Source organism: Lolium rigidum, chromosome 7 (genome assembly GCF_022539505.1).
Source record: "Lolium rigidum isolate FL_2022 chromosome 7, APGP_CSIRO_Lrig_0.1, whole genome shotgun sequence".
NCBI classification, from domain to species: domain Eukaryota; kingdom Viridiplantae; phylum Streptophyta; class Magnoliopsida; order Poales; family Poaceae; genus Lolium; species Lolium rigidum.
Window position 1 is genome coordinate 265204512 of NC_061514.1, and position 18423 is coordinate 265222934.

The 18423-nt window shown below is 46.0% G+C and overlaps 1 protein-coding gene and 1 long non-coding RNA gene across 2 annotated transcripts; one reads left to right on the forward strand and one right to left on the reverse strand.

Annotated features, from left to right (window-relative positions):
• Nucleotides 1-681: 681 nt before the first annotated feature.
• LOC124672725 (COMPASS-like H3K4 histone methylase component WDR5B) lies at nt 682-4885 on the reverse strand. Its single transcript, XM_047208903.1, has 2 exons — nt 4190-4885; nt 682-1478 (listed from the first exon to the last, which is right to left on the reverse strand). The coding sequence occupies exons 1-2, from the start codon at nt 4883-4885 to the stop codon at nt 1188-1190; spliced, it is 987 nt and encodes a 328-aa protein (XP_047064859.1). The 3' UTR covers nt 682-1187.
• Nucleotides 4886-8674: 3789 nt separating this feature from the next.
• LOC124670086 lies at nt 8675-9775 on the forward strand. Its single transcript, XR_006992409.1, has 2 exons — nt 8675-8777; nt 9666-9775. It is a non-coding gene; the product is annotated as an uncharacterized LOC124670086 (long non-coding RNA).
• The last annotated feature ends 8648 nt before the right edge of the window (nt 9776-18423 follow it).

An 18423-nucleotide genomic window follows, 5' to 3' on the forward strand; every position in this document is an offset into this window, starting at 1 on the left:
CGATCGTGCTATAATAAAGCGGTGCAATCGGACCGCGAGGCTAGTGGACAACAACGAAGAGCTGATGCTAGTCCACCGGATCCCGTACGACAATCTCAACACTCTCCGGGAAGGCTACCAGGTGCACCGGGTGGATCTAGAGGCGAGAACCACTCTACCCATGGAAGGGCTCGGTGGGCGCGCCTTGTTCGTCGGTGATGGCCGCCTGGGGAAGGTGCCTGTCGTTTTGTTGCCAGCCCGGCTATCCCCTCACCTTCATGCTGACACCGTCTACTCGTGCAAACATTACGGCACCTTCGTGCTGACACCGTCTACTCGTGCAAACATTACGGCGACTACTACTGGTGCATGTATCGTCACGGCAAGCTTGATGACCGGCCAATAGTTGACGTCTACCGTTTCCCGTATGGGTGCATCCGAGGCAGCATTGGTGACGCTGACTCTTGCAGTGTCGTTGAATATGTATCTCGCTATGTCTGTGGTTCAAACATCATCGTAAAGCAGCCACGTCGCAGTCAAAGGATGGAACAACGGCGACTTCTCCAACTGAGCGCACTTCGGTGTAATATGGGTAGCCAAGAGTGATGTTGTCTGATACTAATGACATATTTCTATTTATGACATGTTTGATCTATATGGCCGTCCCACGTTGTGTTTATCAAAGTTTGACCAAGTTAGGCCTAGTTCATAGCCATTAGGCAGCATTCCTTGTCTATTACCAAAGATCCCAGGCTTCAGTGTCATAAAGTATCCTACAACTAATGTCCCAGTTCTGCAGATTCGGTATCCATTTATACAGACACCATATTTGATATATATCTACTAACCCTAGGCACTGAATGACAGATACATCATATTATCTGCATACCACTGCAATACTTTTGTGAACTGCCAATCGGTAAAGGAGCACTACAATTTATGAACGACGAGATTCAATTCTTCTGCTCTACTTTACAACAGCCATTGGCACCAAATAACACATCTCGACATTAGGAGATCAACTCATCTGTGGAGACTCAGAACCTCCAAGAGGAACTCAGATTAAAACAAAGCGGTGCAAGGCTAAGTTATTGTATCTTGACCTCCAGGTTGAGGCTCGGCAACAACCTTGTCTTTGAGATGAACATTCCTGCATAGGTTGTACATAAAGTGCACAGAGGCTATCTATCCTCCCCTCTGCATGTTCATCAGCCATCTTGAACCCAGAGTCTCACAGTCTTGTCATTGTCAAGGCTGCCAGAAGCAATTTTGTTCTCTGTTGGATGACAAGACACTGAGATGACAGCATCAGTATGGCCTTCCATTTTCTGAAGAATGTTTTTGCCTTGGAGGTCCCATATGTATACACAGTTATCTTCCGACCCACTGACGATGTACTTCCCATTCGTGACAGAAAACGCAGACTGGATGCAGTATACTTTGTTTGCATGTCCACTATATACCTTCAAGAACTTGCCCGTAGCATAATTGCATAGCTTCTGCAAGGCATCGGCACATTTCTAGTAAGCATTTGAAAAGCTAGGTCGAACAACATTTAGTAGTAACTAGTAACCAAGGGTGATTGCATAGCATATTTTGCGATTAGAGAAGAAATGTAATTGGTTTTGAGTTGCAACAATATTTAGTTGCAAGTAATGGTGCATCTTGGGACCTAAAAGACCGTCATGGAAAATTGACAATATTAAGTGGTAAATGTAATAGCCAGAGTGATGAGAACAACACTTAAGAACATTAAGGTAACATTCTGAAACATCAGGTGTGCCAGATGGACTCCAGGACTTGCAGTATGAAACATTTACAAAAAAGATATTTCTAATGATGTGTAACACTTTGAAGTTGGAACCGTGCAACAGGTGGAGAACAATGGCAACAAGAAGTCTACAAAGAAGTCAGGCAAGAATTTAGATAGAAGAGCACTAGATCATGTGGCAGAGGCAGCAAAGCTTGGAAATTAAATTGTGCTGATGGGGTGGAGTTCACACCAAAGTCATGTTTGTTGGATAAGATTGTAACAAAATGAACATTGGACATGTATATTGCTATTTGCAACAGCCAAAACTATGTTTTGGTATGACAAAGATGAATGACAAGTCGCTGACAGTGTACAAGCTCATCACAATATGATGATTATAATTTATAATAACTAGAATAAGGGGATTGATATGAAATTATAGAAAATAATAATTTAAAGAGAGTATATTTAAAAACAAAAACACTTTCATAGACATGCAACTTGAAACATACTCCCCCCGTTCTATTTTAGTCTACGTCTTAAACTAAAACTTTGTTCCATGCAACTTGAAGTATACTCCCTCCGTTCTGTTTAAATCTATGTCTTAATCAAAGTAGTAGTATTAAATGACTTGCTAATTGGTCTTAAAATTTGTAGAATGTAGGCTAAAAGAGAACAGAGGGAGTATAAAGACCCAGTTCCCCAATTCGATTCAGACATGTAAATAAACTGAAAACATGGGCTTGACAGAATACCCCAAAAGAAAGGAACTTGCTCATTTTGGAAATCATATACTTTTCTCGGTGCAAAAGTGGCAACTATGTGAGAATAAATGTGCTAAATATCACCTCCAGTAACAGTAAAATGGATGCATCACTTGGCCGAACAGCCTAATTATGCAATGAGCATTGTTATATCATTTGAACTTTAGAAGTCAAAAGTTTGAATTGTGAACGAGTTTTGCAATTTCAACCAATGTAAGTGTGAGGCATTCTAAAATTTGTGCATATTGAATTTGAAGGGAATAAGACTTCAAACCCACAACCTCAAATAGTATAACCTTGTGCTATGCCACTCCAACATGACGGTGCTCCATTTCAATGTTAAGAACTGGGCAAGGTTTTCATTCATTGTCATTTGTCAAGTAAAAGGAAATTTGCCACCGAAAACTGGATTATAAACTAGCTAGAGTCTGCAATCAGTGTACAAAGACAACTATATCGAAGTGGCCTTGATATGAAAGAACAATGAATTATATTGTACTACTTAGTTCTGCGTTTTGGGTAATACAGTGTGGTACCATCCAACACACATGATCTTTTTCATCCTCTATGAATTGAGAGTGATTTTTTGCAGTTAAGGCTAAGAGAGGCATATTACATGAGAAATTCGTTCGCACTAGAATCAAAAGAAGATGATGGCTAATTGGTATGAACAGCAGTCAGTATGTCATACCAGTGAGCCATCAACCATGGCGAGGAGGATGAACTTGCCATTTGGCGAGAACATTGAGAAGGAAACCGAGACAAAGTTTGAACTGAGAGAGTTATGTGGCTCAACAGGCACTTGAATGGATCCGATTTGAATCCAACTAGGTGTCCAGAAATTAGGCTTCACTTCTTCTGGCTTTCGCTCCGGTGATTGTGTTTAAAGTGCAATTGTACTCACAGTCAAAATACTGCAGACAACAGCTTGATCCCCTGTAGCTAACGCGTCCGTGGACACATCAGACAGAGTTTTGTAATTTCATCCACTGTCAAGTGCACTGTTTTTTCATTTGAATTCCAAATCACGTGAGGCATTCTGAACATTATTCATATTGGTTTTTAAGGGAATAGGTTCATATTGGTATTTTAGGGAATAGGACTTTAAAGTTCAAACACACAACCTCATTCAGTAGATATTTTGAGAACTGTTCTAGTTGTGGAAGGTTTGGCCTAGACTCCTTTCAGTTTTGAACAAGAACTTGTAGCTTCCTGGAACTCTGTATGGTTTCGCTTTTTGAAATGGAACCGGGGAGAAAATTCCTCTATTAGTCTATAAAAAAACCACAACCTCAAATAGTATAACCTTGTGCTATACTGCTATGCCACTACAACATGTGGGTGGTCCATTTGAATTATAAGAACTGGGAAGGGTTTTCATTCACTGTCAAGTCAAATTAATTTGCAACGGGAAACTGGATTAGAAACTAGTTAGAGTGTGGATTCAGTGTCCCAAGATCAAACTACATCGAAGTGGCCTTGATATCAAAGAACAATGAAATATACTGTACTACTTAGTGCTGCATGATAGGCTAATATAGTGTGGTAGCATCCAACACACATGATCTTTTTCATCCTCTGTGAACAGGGAATGATTTATTGCAGTTAAGGCTAAGAGAGCCATATACATGACTAGAATCAAAAGAAGATGATGGCTAATTAATTGGTATGAATAGCAGTGAATTGGTCATACCAGCGAGTCGTCGAGCGTGGCGAGGAGGATGAATTTGCCATTTGGCGAGAACATTGAGCAGGAAACCGATGGCTTCTTGTCATCGATGACCGTCTTGAGACAGGCCCCGGTGCCCGCATCCCAAATCTTGCAGCTCCCGTCGTGGCTTCCGGACACGATGATGGAGCCGTCCCGGATGAAGTGGACGGAGGTGACGGGGTCGGAGTGCGCGTCAATGGCGCGGGTGCAGCGGCCGGTCTTGACGTCCCAGATGCGCACGGTGCAGTCGAAGCCGCCCGAGGCGACCTGGGAGCTGGTCTGCGGGTTGAAGTTGGCGCTGAAGACGAAGTTGGTGTGTCCCTTGAGGACGCGGATGCAGCGGTCGACGGCGGGGTCGGCGGGCTTGGGGCCGGAGAGGACGGAGCGGATGTCCCAGATGCGGAGGGTGCGGTCGTCGGAGGCGGAGCAGAGGTAGAAGGAGTCGGTGGACCAGGAGAGGTCGGAGACGCCGTGGGTGTGGCCGCGCAGGGTGGCGATGGCGGCGAGCGAGGAGGGGGAGAGGAGGGCGACGGTGCCGTCGAGGGAGGCGGTGGCCAGGAGGCGGCCGCAGGGGGAGAAGCGCACGCAGGAGATGGCGCGGGCGTGCGGGGTCGCCGCGCGCGCCTGCCGGTACGGGCGGTAGGGCGGCGGCTGCGGCGGCGGCGCCCCGGAAGACATGGCCGGACGGCACCAGGACGCGATTGGGAAAGGGGAGAAATGGCCGCAGGACCCGCTGCCTGGTTTGTCCCAAGTGAAGTGGCAAGTGACCGTTTGTCCCCGAACCATCGCGAAATACCTCATCAAACATTTTGGGTGATCTGCTGGAGAAATTTTTACATGAGAAAATTGCACAAAGCAGCCACTTCTGGGAATGGCATAAACCAGTGACCTTAGAGGTCATCTGTTGCAAATAGTATCTATAATGAACTGGTAATAACTACTATATTAAACTTTAACAAACTTCTTTTTTCTCATAATTTTGGGTTTACTTTTTACCCTTGTCCTGCTGACACGTGTTTTCACCCGTCCTGTTATTATTTGGTGTGCAGTTTTGGAGGCGTCTTGCAATTTTCATCTGCTTTATCACGGTTTAGTTGTTCCCATGGTGATGCTATATGTTTTCCGCGTGGGTGAGCATAGCCTATTCTTTTCTGGACCGCTGTTCAGTTTGGGTGACCCCAGTTTTAATTTTTGTCTCGCATTGCCGCACCGCTTTGACCCGCGCGTTCGGACCGCGTGTCCAGCTCGAGTCCCACGCGTCATGCCCTCCCCTCATCTTCTTCTTCCCAGAGCCCCTCCACGGCTCCACCCATCCCCCTGCCTGTTAGGTCCTCCGACGCCGTGGTCGCCACTTGGGGATCCCGTCGCCCCCCACCACGGTAGCTCGCCTCCTGGACGGTGGGCCGGTGGCCCTTAAACCGGCCCGTATGGTTCGCCGTCTGTGCGAACGATGACCACCGGTGCCGGTGGATGCTCCAGATCAGGAGAACTGCATTGCCTCGGGGCCCGCTCTGCTGCCACCAACGACGCCATGGGCAAGTTGGAGAGCAAGGGATAGCGGCAGTGGAGAGATCCCGCGGCAAGAGTGGGCCAGAGGCGCACAAACAGAGAGGGTCCCGGTGGCGGCGGACCTCAGGGGTGGTGCTCCGTGAGCAGCTATTCCTCCTTATGAGGATACGGTGAGAGAAGCAATAACGGCCGCCTGGCCGCCGTGTCCCCGTCGCGATTTCAACTAGGAGAGAGAATCAGAGAGGCGAGGGATGGGATGGGAGCATCCCCAGTGGCACCAAATAGATCATATGGCTGGTGTTTCCATCCCCCTGCACACCAAGATTTTGCCTACCATGGGCCACATCAGGAAGTTGCCTTTATAGCAGGTCAACCCCATGAGCTTCAGGGTGAATCCAGGGTCGGGCGGATGTGGGGCGCGAGCGTAGCAGTCAGTCCGGAGACCACCGGCGCGGGAACTCCGGCTTCCAGGTGAACCATTCCACTCCGTGCTTTTTTACTTCCATCAATCAGATAATTTCTCCAATATTTTGTTCTCTTTTCTCAGTTCAGTCCGGTCAAGCCATTACTTGGTTCACCACATTGCACGGTGGGGGAGTAGCTGTGTGGAAGCACTTGCCGGTTGCCGCCCATCATGGCCGCACTGCTCAAGGCCAAGGCAGCCTGCTTCTTGCTACTGGAGTACCTAGACTAGACTACGGTGCAGCTCAAGATTTCTTTGCACTTCAACTTCATTCAGGTGCTTAGACTACCGAATTCCAATTGTTTGTAGTGTGCATACTATTATGGGAAACATTGGTAGCTGAAGCAAAGTTAGTTAATCTGTAATCATTAAACCTTTTTTTTCACCCAAGCCCTTATGATAACGCTCTTGAATTTAAACGCAGCAATTATTTCCAGATTTGGTGGAATTGTATTTTTGACTGATCCTCACAACTGTTGCTGATCAAGCAGTAGCAGAGTTAGCATCTTTATTACTTTTAGAAATAGGAAACGCAGTCTCAGTAACTTTGGTTTTGTTCGGCAAAATAGCTGAAGATTAATACATGCCTATTTTGTAGCATATAGTTATTTCCATGTTCAGATAAGCTTTTCCCAAAATGTAAGGTTATACAGAGGTTCTACGTTATCTCATGTCTTGCTTCTCACGATAAATTGCTTGTGGTGTTCAGTGTGCTCCTCATCTGTAGAAATTTGCTTACTGTCGATTGTCTACTTTATAGAGAAACAATAGAGTGCTTCCCCTGCTTCCGCCAAAATTCGCTTCCCGTCCATTAAATAAGCTTTGCAGAAATCATAGGGTGCTTACTATTGTCATACTTGGCAACAAAAGTGTCATGTCTTTTATTTTTACTCGGAGTGGTGCATCCAGGACAGGAGAAAGTATTCGTTATTCAAAATTTGTATGCATTCTATCCTCAACGGTAGGAAATAATGTGACTTCTTTATGACATTAACGTTTGTTATTTTTTCTAAATTATATTTGCAACTCAGAAAATGATTGTTTGTGCTATTTCATACAAGTTAAAAAATGCTGATTTGCCACAATGTTTGGTACAGATAAGGTGCGGCTGTTACTGGCTGATCCTAACATGAAATTTAATCTATATGTTCCTATTTTATGCGCTGGCACTAATGTTTCTAACTCACTTTGTTCCTATTTAATTTGCCTAGCACTAATGTTTCTAATCGATTGAAAAGATTTTTTCCAGGCTGCATGTAGACCAACTTCTTTCTCACAACCGCAAGTAATTTTTGGGGTAAAAATTATGCTTCGTGTTTCTCAAATAAAAATAATATTTATTCATTGATTCATAATTTTATCGTACTAACTGGCCTTATAAGCTGAGAACGTCAAGGTGTACTGTATCTTATGAAGATGCATCTCTTGCCAACGTTGTGCATTTCTGGAGCAAGGTTCACACCCATTTCCATATTGTTTCACGTGCCTTTTGTTTTTTTCCTGTCCAATCTTATTGTTGTGTGATGTGTCATTTCTTCATTTCTGAAGCTCCTCGGTGATTTTCCTAATTTCTAAGTTCTCACTACCTTTTTTCTGGCCAGTTCTTAGTCTACAATTCTTGGACTTATGATCTCCAGCCGGTTAGTGGCAGACAGTTTAAGAAATTCCAACCAGTTAGTGGCAACCAGAGAACAACATAGAGTTATCCCAACTTATGAGGTCTTCTCATAATAGGCAACTTTCCCCTCACCAGTTCAGCATGACGTAAGTGGAAGTTCAGGGTTGTCACTGTTTAGCTATTCTATAAGAAAGTTTTATAACAACATTCAAAGCGGAAAACCAAAACTGATCATGGGTGCATATGCACCTGGTATGTATAAAACATATTTCAAAAAGTAAAAAAATTTAGGAAAAAAATTTAGCATGTAGAGGGACATGTTCTATATGTACACATAAAGTTTCACGTAAAACCAACAATTTTTGTACCATGTGTAAAAAAGACAAATAATGCCTCGAGAAATAGACTATTTTAACACCAAAAATTTGTCTTTTTAGTACAGGGCACAAAACATATCGGTTTTTGCTGAAACAACTTTGTGAACATGTAACATGTCAAGGTATACACGAGGCATTTTTGTTTTTATTTTTTTAACATTTGGAAATATGTTTAATATGCATTTCAAATAAAGGGTGCATATGCACCCGGGTGCAGAAACACCCTGTCCCATTCAAAGGAATAATTTAGGAGGCTTTATTTGAGAGGGTGTCTACCTTGTGTCTATCTGAAAAAGGTTTGGCTTGTCTGGTTGTGATCCCAAACTAACAAAATAATTAGAGACTTTAGAGGTTTCCTTGCCGATGTTTTAATTTCTTTATTCTTTGGTTCTTCGTGCTAGGTTTTCTCCTCTGGTCCGTATAATCTCATGGCTGTTGGGAATTCTGGACATCGTTGTGTCCTGCTCCTTTCTTTTTTCTTATTGTTCCTTGCAGCTCCGCTCACACGTACTCACTTTATCAACTGGATGGCATGCTTCGGGTATCCTTTTATCAGCACTACAAATGGCTTCAGGTTTTTCGTGTGTTGAAATTATAAGAACAGTAAGTAAATAAGTTGTATCAGGCTAACAAGCATGTATACATGTTTTTGTTTTGACATCTGTGACAAACATGTGGCATCTGGCTGCAAATATAGATCATAATTATCATGGAAAACACAAATCGAAAAAGGAACTAGCCCTGTTTGAAATTCATACATGTCGCACATTTTCTGAATTTGGGAATATAATTGGCTTCTACTCCTGCTAGCAAGGAACATAACTGTTACTTTATGAATTAGTGTTTTAGTTACATGCTTTACTGTGTAATAATGTGTACAATTAAAAAGGACTAGGTGTCTCTTGCACTATCAGTACCACAAAAAGGCAAACAACTTCTAGAATTATTGATAAGAAAAAATAGAAGATGATCCAAAACTGACTGGCTAGGGGGCTATAAGTCTTTGCAAATTTGTACAATAGAATATATATTTAAGAGGGGCGATGATTATACTATTTTTGGTTCTTCATCCTTCGTGTGCGTGTTCTAACACGTATAAGGAGGAATGATATGCTTTCGTTGTTTGTAGCAGGTAATTGAAACTTTAGTACCTGATTAAATTAATAACCAACAAACTACCTCTGATTTGAATATCCAGATAAAAGCACCACTTATAATAGTGCAGATGTGTTTCAAATGTATGTCTTTCTAGAGCAAGGTGGACGTGTTGGATAGTTTATCTTTGGATGGATAAAAAATTGTAACATAATTACATGGTCACCGCTAACTATCAAGCCTGGCCAGTATCTGTTTACGTGTGGTTGGCTCATGTTCTGGATCACATTCAAAGGATCACATTCAAAGCCTAGCATATGTTCACTTGCATATTTTCTAATGGGATTTTCCTGACTAGCAGATTATTTTACACCATTTGTGTTTTACTTTTTGCAGGCGTAATAATTCAATAGTTTGGAGCTTCAGAGACCACCAAGAATTTAGTGGAAAAAAACACTGAACACATCTATTGTATGCCAATTGAGAGATCAACCTGTCCTGTTCTAGACAACAGGTTTCCGTTGTTATTGTTTTCATAGGAGTTACCTTTGTATTCCACTTCGTGGGTTAACTGTGCAGAAATATAAGTGCAACCTGTGACTCTGCACAGTCCTGTTGCCACAGTTCAATTTCAGGTGCACATGAATGAAGCTCTTGCAGATATCATGCCGACACTTTATTTTCTCATATTTAAAGTCTTAGTCCTTCTAGATGAAATAGTATAGTGCGGAAATCCGACAAAAAAATGTACTTGCTGTTGAAGTTACTAAGTTATTACAGAAGGTAAGAAATGTGTTCTTTGTTCCAATCAAGCTAAGTATAAAGGTGAATTTTGCAAATAGATAAAAATAAATTATACATTTGCCATTTGACTAGACCCAGTAGGTCTTCTTACCTTCATACTATTTTGAGTGGGATGTTCAGCAATAATATGACGTCTCAATAAATTGGGTCTAAAGGCGCAAGGTATATGCATTATGATACCAACATATTGCTAGGTACAACTAAACAATTGTTTCCATTTTAGTTGTAGGGCTGGTATGTTTTTCCTGTAGATTGCATGGCGCAAATGTGGTGCAAATGTCTCTGGTTTTCCTGGGTGCTTTTGTTCTATTTTAATAGAATGCATTCGATCTGCATTCTACTTCTGTTTCTGAAGATTTAACCTACCAGTTTATGTATCCTTTTGTTCTAGAAATGTGCTCTTCTTTAGAGATTGATCAGCTGCGACCGACTACATGAAATTATTATATATTTATTATGGAATACCATTCTTCTGCTATACTTTTGCTTTCTGTTCCAACCATGATTTTGTTCTTTCCGCAAAAGCTCTCCTATAGATATATTCTTTTAACATTTCGTAATTTTCAATAACTATTTTATCTTATAGCTTCGGTATAGCGTATTTTCATGGGCTACGGATGAGATAATCCTATCATTAAGTGACTCTTGCTTCAATTTCCAATTTGCGAACTGTTCTTCATGAACATCTTGCCACCGGCTCTTCTTCTGTATGTATGTAAGATGCCATCAGCTAGATAAACAGTAAGTGCGAATGTATTGTTGTCATTTATCAAGTTTGTTTGATTTTTTTCGCATTGTACTTAGGCATTATGACGGTTTAGCTTCACTTCTTTTAAGATATCCCATGCAAGTCTAAGCGGTGTATCCATGTTATTTCACCTACTTCTCCAGTCAGCCACTATACTGGCTGACAAGGGATTAACTCGTCAATGCCTACGGATTGTAGACTAGGGTTTAGTTAGATGTAGAGGACAAGTAGATCTTGAAGGTTTCAGCCGAAAAGTACTCGATGAATATGAAACTAGGATTGTGTTGACAGTAAATTCGATCCTCTCTTTGTCCCTCGACACCCCCTTATATAGGAGGCGGAGCCGAGGGATTCGTAATACACACGTTTACAGAGTCCGGGAGGGTTTCCAACCCATCCCGCAAGATTACAAACGATGACTCCTATTACAACTCTAGTTTTCCTTAATAGTATCATGGGCTTCCGAATCTTCTTATTCTTCGGGTGATGGGCCTTCAGTAAACCCCGGGTACCTTCTTCGGCAGGCCCATTGGGTATGCCTATGTCAGTAGCCCCCGAGATTTTGCTTGAATCGCAGAGTCAGGGAAAATCTCCACCTTTATATTTATTCGACAGCTTTAAACTTTTCTATGTTTCTTCATATGAATTTCTATATTGTACAGGGATAATGGTAATTGGGACTGATGGCGTGTATTTCACACGTTCGTTGGGCAACCCCAAGAGGAAGGTATGATGAGCACAGCAGCAAGTTTTCCCTCAGAAAGAAACCAAGGTTTATCGAACCAGGAGGAGCCAAGAAGCACGTTGAAGGTTGATGGCGGCGGGATGTAGTGCGGCGCAACACCGGAGATTCCGGCGCCAACGTGGAACCTGCACAACACAACCAAAGTACTTTGCCCCAACGAAACAGTGAGGTTGTCAATCTCACCGGCTTGCTCGTAACAAAGGATTAACCGTATTGTGTGGAAGATGATTGTTTGCAGAGAAAACGGTAAAAACAAGTATTGCAGTAGATTGTATTTCAGTAAAGAGAATTGGACCGGGGTCCACAGTTCACTAGAGGTGTCTCTCCCATAAGACGAACAGCATGTTGGGTGAACAAATTACAGTTGGGCAATTGACAAATAAAGAGAGCATGACAATGCACATACATATCATGATGAGTATAGTGAGATTTAATTGGGCATTACGACAAAGTACATAGACCGCCATCCAACCGCATCTATGCCTAAAAAGTCCACCTTCGAGGTTATCATCCGAACCCCTCCGGTATTAAGTTGCAAAGCAACAGACAATTGCATTAAGTATGGTGCGTAATGTAATCAACAACTACATCCTTAGACATAGCATCAATGTTTTATCCCTAGTGGCAACAAGCACAACACAACCTTAGAACTTTCCGTCATCGTCCCGTGTGTCAATGCGGGCATGAACCCACTATCGAGCATAAGTACTCCCTCTTGGAGTTAAAAGTAAAAACTTGGCCAGAGCCTCTACTAGAAACGGAGAGCATGCAAGATCATAAACAACACATAAGCATAACTTTGATAATCAACATAACAAGTATTCTCTATTCATCGGATCCAAACAAACGCAACATATAGAATTACAGATAGATGATCTTGATCATGTTAGGCAGCTCACAAGATCCGACAATGATAGCACAATGGGGAGAAGACAACCATCTAGCTACTGCTATGGACCCATAGTCCAGGGGTAGACTACTCACTCATCACTCCGGAGGCGACCATGGCGGTGTAGAGTCCTCCGGGAGATGATTCCCCTCTCCGGCAGGGTGCCGGAGGCGATCTCCAGGATCCCCCGAGATGGGATCGGCGGCGACGGCGTCTCAGTAATGTTTTCCGTATCGTGGCTCTCGGTACTGGAAGTTTCGTCACGGGGGCTTTAAGTAGGCGGAAGGGCAAGTCGAGAGGGGGCACAGGGCCCCAGATGACAGGGCGGCGCGGCCAAGGGGGGGCCGCGCCGCCCTAGGGTTTGGCTCCCCTGTGGCCCCACTTCCTTTCGTCTTCGGACTTCTGGAAGCTTCGTGAGAAAATAGGCCTCTCGGGCTTTTATTTCGTCCAATTCCGAGAATATTTCTTTACTAGGATTTCGAAACCAAAAACAGCGAGAAAACGGCAAGCGGCACTTCGGCATCTTGTTAATAGGTTAGTTCCGGAAAATGCACGAATATGACATAAAGTGTGCATAAAACATGTAGATAACATCAATAATGTGGCATGGAACACAAGAAATTATCGATACGTTGGAGACGTATCAGCATCCCCAAGCTTAGTTCCGCTCGTCCCGAGCGAGGTAAAACGATAACAAAGATAATTTCCGGAGTGACATGCCATCATAAACTTGATCATACTATTTGTAAAGCATATGTAGAGAATGCAGCGATCAAAACAATGTGTATGACATGAGTAAACAAGTGAATCATAAAGCAAAGACTTTTCATGAATAGCACTTCAAGACAAGCATCAATAAGTCTTGCATAAGAGTTAACTCATAAAGCAATAATTCAAAGTAAAGGTATTGAAACAACACAAAAGAAGATTAAGTTTCAGCGGTTGCTTTCAACTTGTAACATGTATATCTCATGGATATTGTCAACATAGAGTAATATAATAAGTGCAATAAGCAAGTATGTAGAAATCAATGCACAGTTCACACAAGTGTTTGCTTCTTGAGGTGGAGAGAAATAGGTGAACTCGACTCAACATTGAAAGTAAAAGAATGGTCCTCATAGAGGAAAAGCATCGATTGCTATATTTGTGCTAGAGCTTTGATTTTGAAAACATGAAACAATTTTGTCAACGGTAGTAATAAAGCATATGCATCATGTAAATTATATCTTATAAGTTGCAAGCCTCATGCATAGTGTACCAATAGTGCTCGCACCTTGTCCTAATTAGCTTGGACTACCTGGATTATCACCGCAATACATATGCTTTAACAAAGTTTCACAAAGGGGTACCTCTATGCCGCTCGTACAAAGGTCTAAGGAGAAAGCTCGCATTTGGATTTCTCGCTTTTGATTATTCTCAACTTAGACATCCATACCGGGACAACATAGACAACGGATAATGGACTCCTCTTTTAATGCTTTAAGCATTTGACAACAATTAATTCTTTTCGTCGTCGTGGTGAACGAGCGGATGCCATAGGATGGCTTAAGTTGGGGCCGAATGGACGTATGAGGATTCGGGGGAGGGTTTGCGATTAGATGGGAAGAACTTCCGGATGCTTTCCTCAAGAACACAACCAAAGGCCGGTATGCAAGAAGAGAGACAAGAGGAAGAACTCTTTACTAGATCGCTAGCTTCATTGATCTCAACATGGTTACAAGTTTCTTAGTACACTGATCTCTCTATGGTCTCGCTACGTGCCCGTGAAGAAGGGCTGCCCCCTCTCCTTATATAGGGGAGAGGGTGGCTTACACTTGGAAGAAACCCTAATGGCATCTTTGACTAGACAAACTACTTTACAAAGCTACTTTAATCATAGATGACACCGGAGTCCTCTTTAATCGAGGCGCCGACGTCCTCCGGCTTCTTTGACCGTCACCCTTCTCTTTATCGTCGGCCCTTCGTCAAAAGTCACTTTGCTTAGCTCATCTTTGTCTTCTAGCTCCGGAGAGAATCTTTGACCGAGTCCTGCCGACAGGCTCTCCTTTCCGGTATCTTCTTTACCGGGTTCCGGTATACCCCTCTTGGGGATACCGGCTTAGCTCCACTTAGCTAAACTCTTAACCTCAGGTTCCGGTATAAACATTAAACCGGTATCTTGATGGCACAGGCCATCCGGTTTGGCATGCCTTTGGCATACCGGGGGTTATCCCCCCAACATTAGTCCCCGAAGCTGGTATAGCCTGGAGGATTCTATCCTACAGGCCATGCCAGGTTCTCATTTTCCTCGGATACCGGTTTAAATACTCATGTCATGAGCCTAGTTCCGGCACCTTTACCCTTGTTCTTTTTCTTCTCTTTGCAAAGCTCGTTCCGGCATCTCTATTGTCCGGTATCATGTGTCTTTATTGCTTCCTCGGCGAAGTCGAGAATATCTCGGGCCCCGCGCCTGACAGAGACATGCGCACTGTGACTGACGCGCCAGTGTCAGGGGTCACTTCCCTTCGACTCCCGCGCGCTCATTTAATGCATCGCAGCTGATCCCACTACCTCTTCGGGATCCCGTGTGCGCCTCCGTGTGGCTTCGCGTGTACTCCCTCGCCACGTGGCGGCCCAAGGCGCGAACCGTCGTGGGCCGCGAGGCGAACCGCCGCGGCCCAGCGGTTCCCTCGCCCACCTTCTCTCTCCTTTATAAACTCAACCGCCCCTTTTCCTTCGTCTTCTTCGCATTCTCCTCCTTCGCGCACAGAGCTCCACGCCTCTGCACCTCCGCCGTTCTCCGTCGGCCGTCGCTTGTCCAAACTCCGGCGCCCGGCGAACCCACGCCGTGCCTCCGCCGGACCTCGCTGCGCGGAGATCTTCGGCAGCAACATCCTTGCTTCCGCCGCATTTGCGCCTCTTCGCAAGCTTCTCCGCCTCGTCGCCGACGGTGCTCTCCGGCGGCCGCAGGTCCGCTCCGCCGCCAGCAAACGACTCCCTCAGCGACTCCGCCGCTTAAGGTTGGTACCAATCTCGCTTCACTTGTCCTCTGGTTGCTCTCCAGATCTTGGGTGTTTAGTGTTCTTATTTCCTCTTTTTCCTTGGTTTTCTTCTTACTCGTAGATCTTCACGCGGGGTCCAAGTTTGGGATTCTTGTTTTTTCGCCTCTCCTCGCAATGTCTGGCGAGGAGTCCACCTCTGCATCTTCTTCTTCCCTTTCTCTCAAGCGCCGTAGACCCTCTCCCGGCGAATCCACGGCTTCTGATCCGATGGAAACCGATTCCGGCAATCAGCAGGAATCCGGTAGCCACCAAGAGTTCGGTGGCCCCCTAGAATCCGGTAACTTTAGCCAAGCTTCCGGTAGCGCAACCTCCAGCAGCTCCAGTCAATCTTCCGGCGAGGAGCCTTCCCCAATCACCCGTGGAGCCTGGATGGGTTCCGGCGTCACCCGATTCGAAATTGATTGGTTATACCGGTCTCGACGGATTCGGAAGGAGTTTCTTGCCGGATTCCGGATGACGAAATCGAACCGGATCCTGAAGATGACGAATACGTTGTCTTTCTAGCTCACTTTGAGCGTGGCTTCGGCCTTCCTGCCTCTCCCTTTTTCCGCTCCTTTTTAGATTTTTACAAACTCCAACCTCACCACCTTCCTGGCAACGCCATTTTCTACCTCTCTTGCTACGCCACCTTCATGGAGGCCTATATCGGCATTCGTCCCACTCGTGAGACGTTTGCTCGCTTCTTTGCTCTTCGGATTAACTCCGTTCAGGGCAAGGATATTCCTAAACCCAAGCCCCCCGTTCAGTGCGGGTCTTGCATTATCGGCTCCCGTCAAGGGAGCCCCTTTTTTAAGTTTTCCGGCCTCGAATCTTGCCGGTTGTGGCAAGGGACTTTCTTCTACGTGAAGAATACCGGCCGCGCCGATCTCATCGATCTTCCTCCCTTCGAAGCGGGGCCCCCGAGCAGGACCAAGCTGGAGCTACAACCCGAAGTCGGATCATGCGTCGAAACCAGCCGGGTGGTACGCTTCTTGACCTCTTTGAAGAAGGAGACCAAGATCTGCTCGGATGACATCATCCGCACTTTCATTTCGCGCCGGGTGCTTCCTCTAAAGCGCCGCGCACATAGGATGAGCGAGATGTATGGCCCGGGCGATCCTACCAAGATCACGGGCCATCCTCTTAGCAAAAGGGATGTTGTTCGCAAGGCTAAGCGGATTTGCCAAGCCGCTATGCCCTCTGATTGGGAATGGGGCCTCCTTCCCCTATGCACCGACAACCCTCCGACCCGGGAAGTAAGGGACTACGCGACAGGAGTTGTCTCCGACCGGTAGCTTCTCGCTCTTGCTAATCTTGCTTTTTCTGTTTCAGGCCAAGGACCGCTTCCCCTCATCGAAGCAGAGCGGCGTGGACCTTGCCAGCCTCGCGCCCTCGACTCCTTTGATCCGGATCCTTATATTTTCTGGAAGGACTTGAAGATGGGCAAGGTTCCGGCAGCGCATCTTGGCCGGTCTCCGCCGAAGCCCACTGGGTCCGGCCGACGACCTGGCCACGCTTGAGGTATTTTCTTTTCCGGTTTCTTTTACCTTTCCGTTATCGTTTTCCTCGTGAATTGCTTCTTATCCAAACTTAACTCACAGATCCATGAGCGCGTGGCGCCCTCGCGCGCCGAGGCCGGCTCCGAGTTCGTGGACAAGCTTATGGCCCGGGGCCGGAAGAACAAGCAGCCCGGCATCCGATGCCGGTGCCAGCCCGAGCCCGCCCCTCCAAGCGCTTCCGGACTGAGCCTCGTGGGGAGAAGCAGGTGGGCATGCGTCGCTACGGGCGCAAGGCGATGCCGACCTCTTCCGGGTAAGTTACTCGTTTTCCGCCAAATTCTCTTTTTTGCCAAGAGTTTTTTCCGGTTTCCCTCTTCCAACCGTCTTTCTTTCTTTTTCTCAGCCCTGCGCTCAAGCTTGGCCCAAGGCCATCGGGCTCTGAAGATTCTACAAGGACTTCAACCCCTCCTCCTCACTCAAGCCCGGCACCACCTGGTGCCGCAACATTTCTGCCTCCCTCTCGGGGGCACGACAAATCGGGGCGTGCGGCCCCTTCACCGTCGGATCACCGCACGGAGGAGGATTCTTCCTTCCCTCCGGAAACCCAAGACACCGGCGCCGGCAACATCGGCGCCGGCGAAGAAGAAACTGCCGGGCGGGCGGAGCCTCCGGCTCCTCCCGTCCTTGAAAAACAACAACTTCCGCGCCGGAATCTTCCGCGCCGGAAGGCTCCAAACCGGGTGACGCGCCCAGCGCTCCCCAGTCTCCACGCACCCTCCTGATGCCGCCGCCAGGTGCTCCTCGCGCCAAGCCCCTCGGGGCCGCTTCTACTGCGCCGCCGCCCAAGACCTCCAAGCTCATCAAGGGGAAGGCGACGGCCTCCAGCGCTTCCTCCGGCGGCCAGCAGCCCTTGGTGCTGCACGTCGCCAAGGCCGCCAAAGATGCCGCCGCGAAGCCCACCGGCCTCCTTGGCCGCATTACGGAGTTCAAGCGTCAAGGCCGAGACACGGGGCACCTTCCGCCCTACGCCCGGAAGTGGAACGCCGCGGACATGACTCCGGCGACCCGCGGCTCGGGCAGGGACGAGCAGCCGGCACCGACCCTGTCGGGGACCGGTCTTCCGAGGAGCATTTTATGCGGCTTCGCGCTGCCGTAAAGAGCTTGACAGCGCGTGGTACGACTCCACGAACAACCTGATGGTATGTTTTGCTAATTTGTCTCAATTTTTACCGGTTTCTTCGTTTCCGGCTTGGTCTTATCTTTTCTTTGGTTTCATGCCGGTTTCTCTCTTGTCTATCTTCCCAGTCCCCGAGTTTTGTGGTGAGAGTGCAGCTCTTAGTACAAAACTTAACTTAAAAATTTATCGCGAAACCGGCACTGCCAGTCCCCGAGTTTTGTGGTGAGAGCGCAGCTCTTAGTACAAAACTTAACTTAAAAATTTATCGCGAA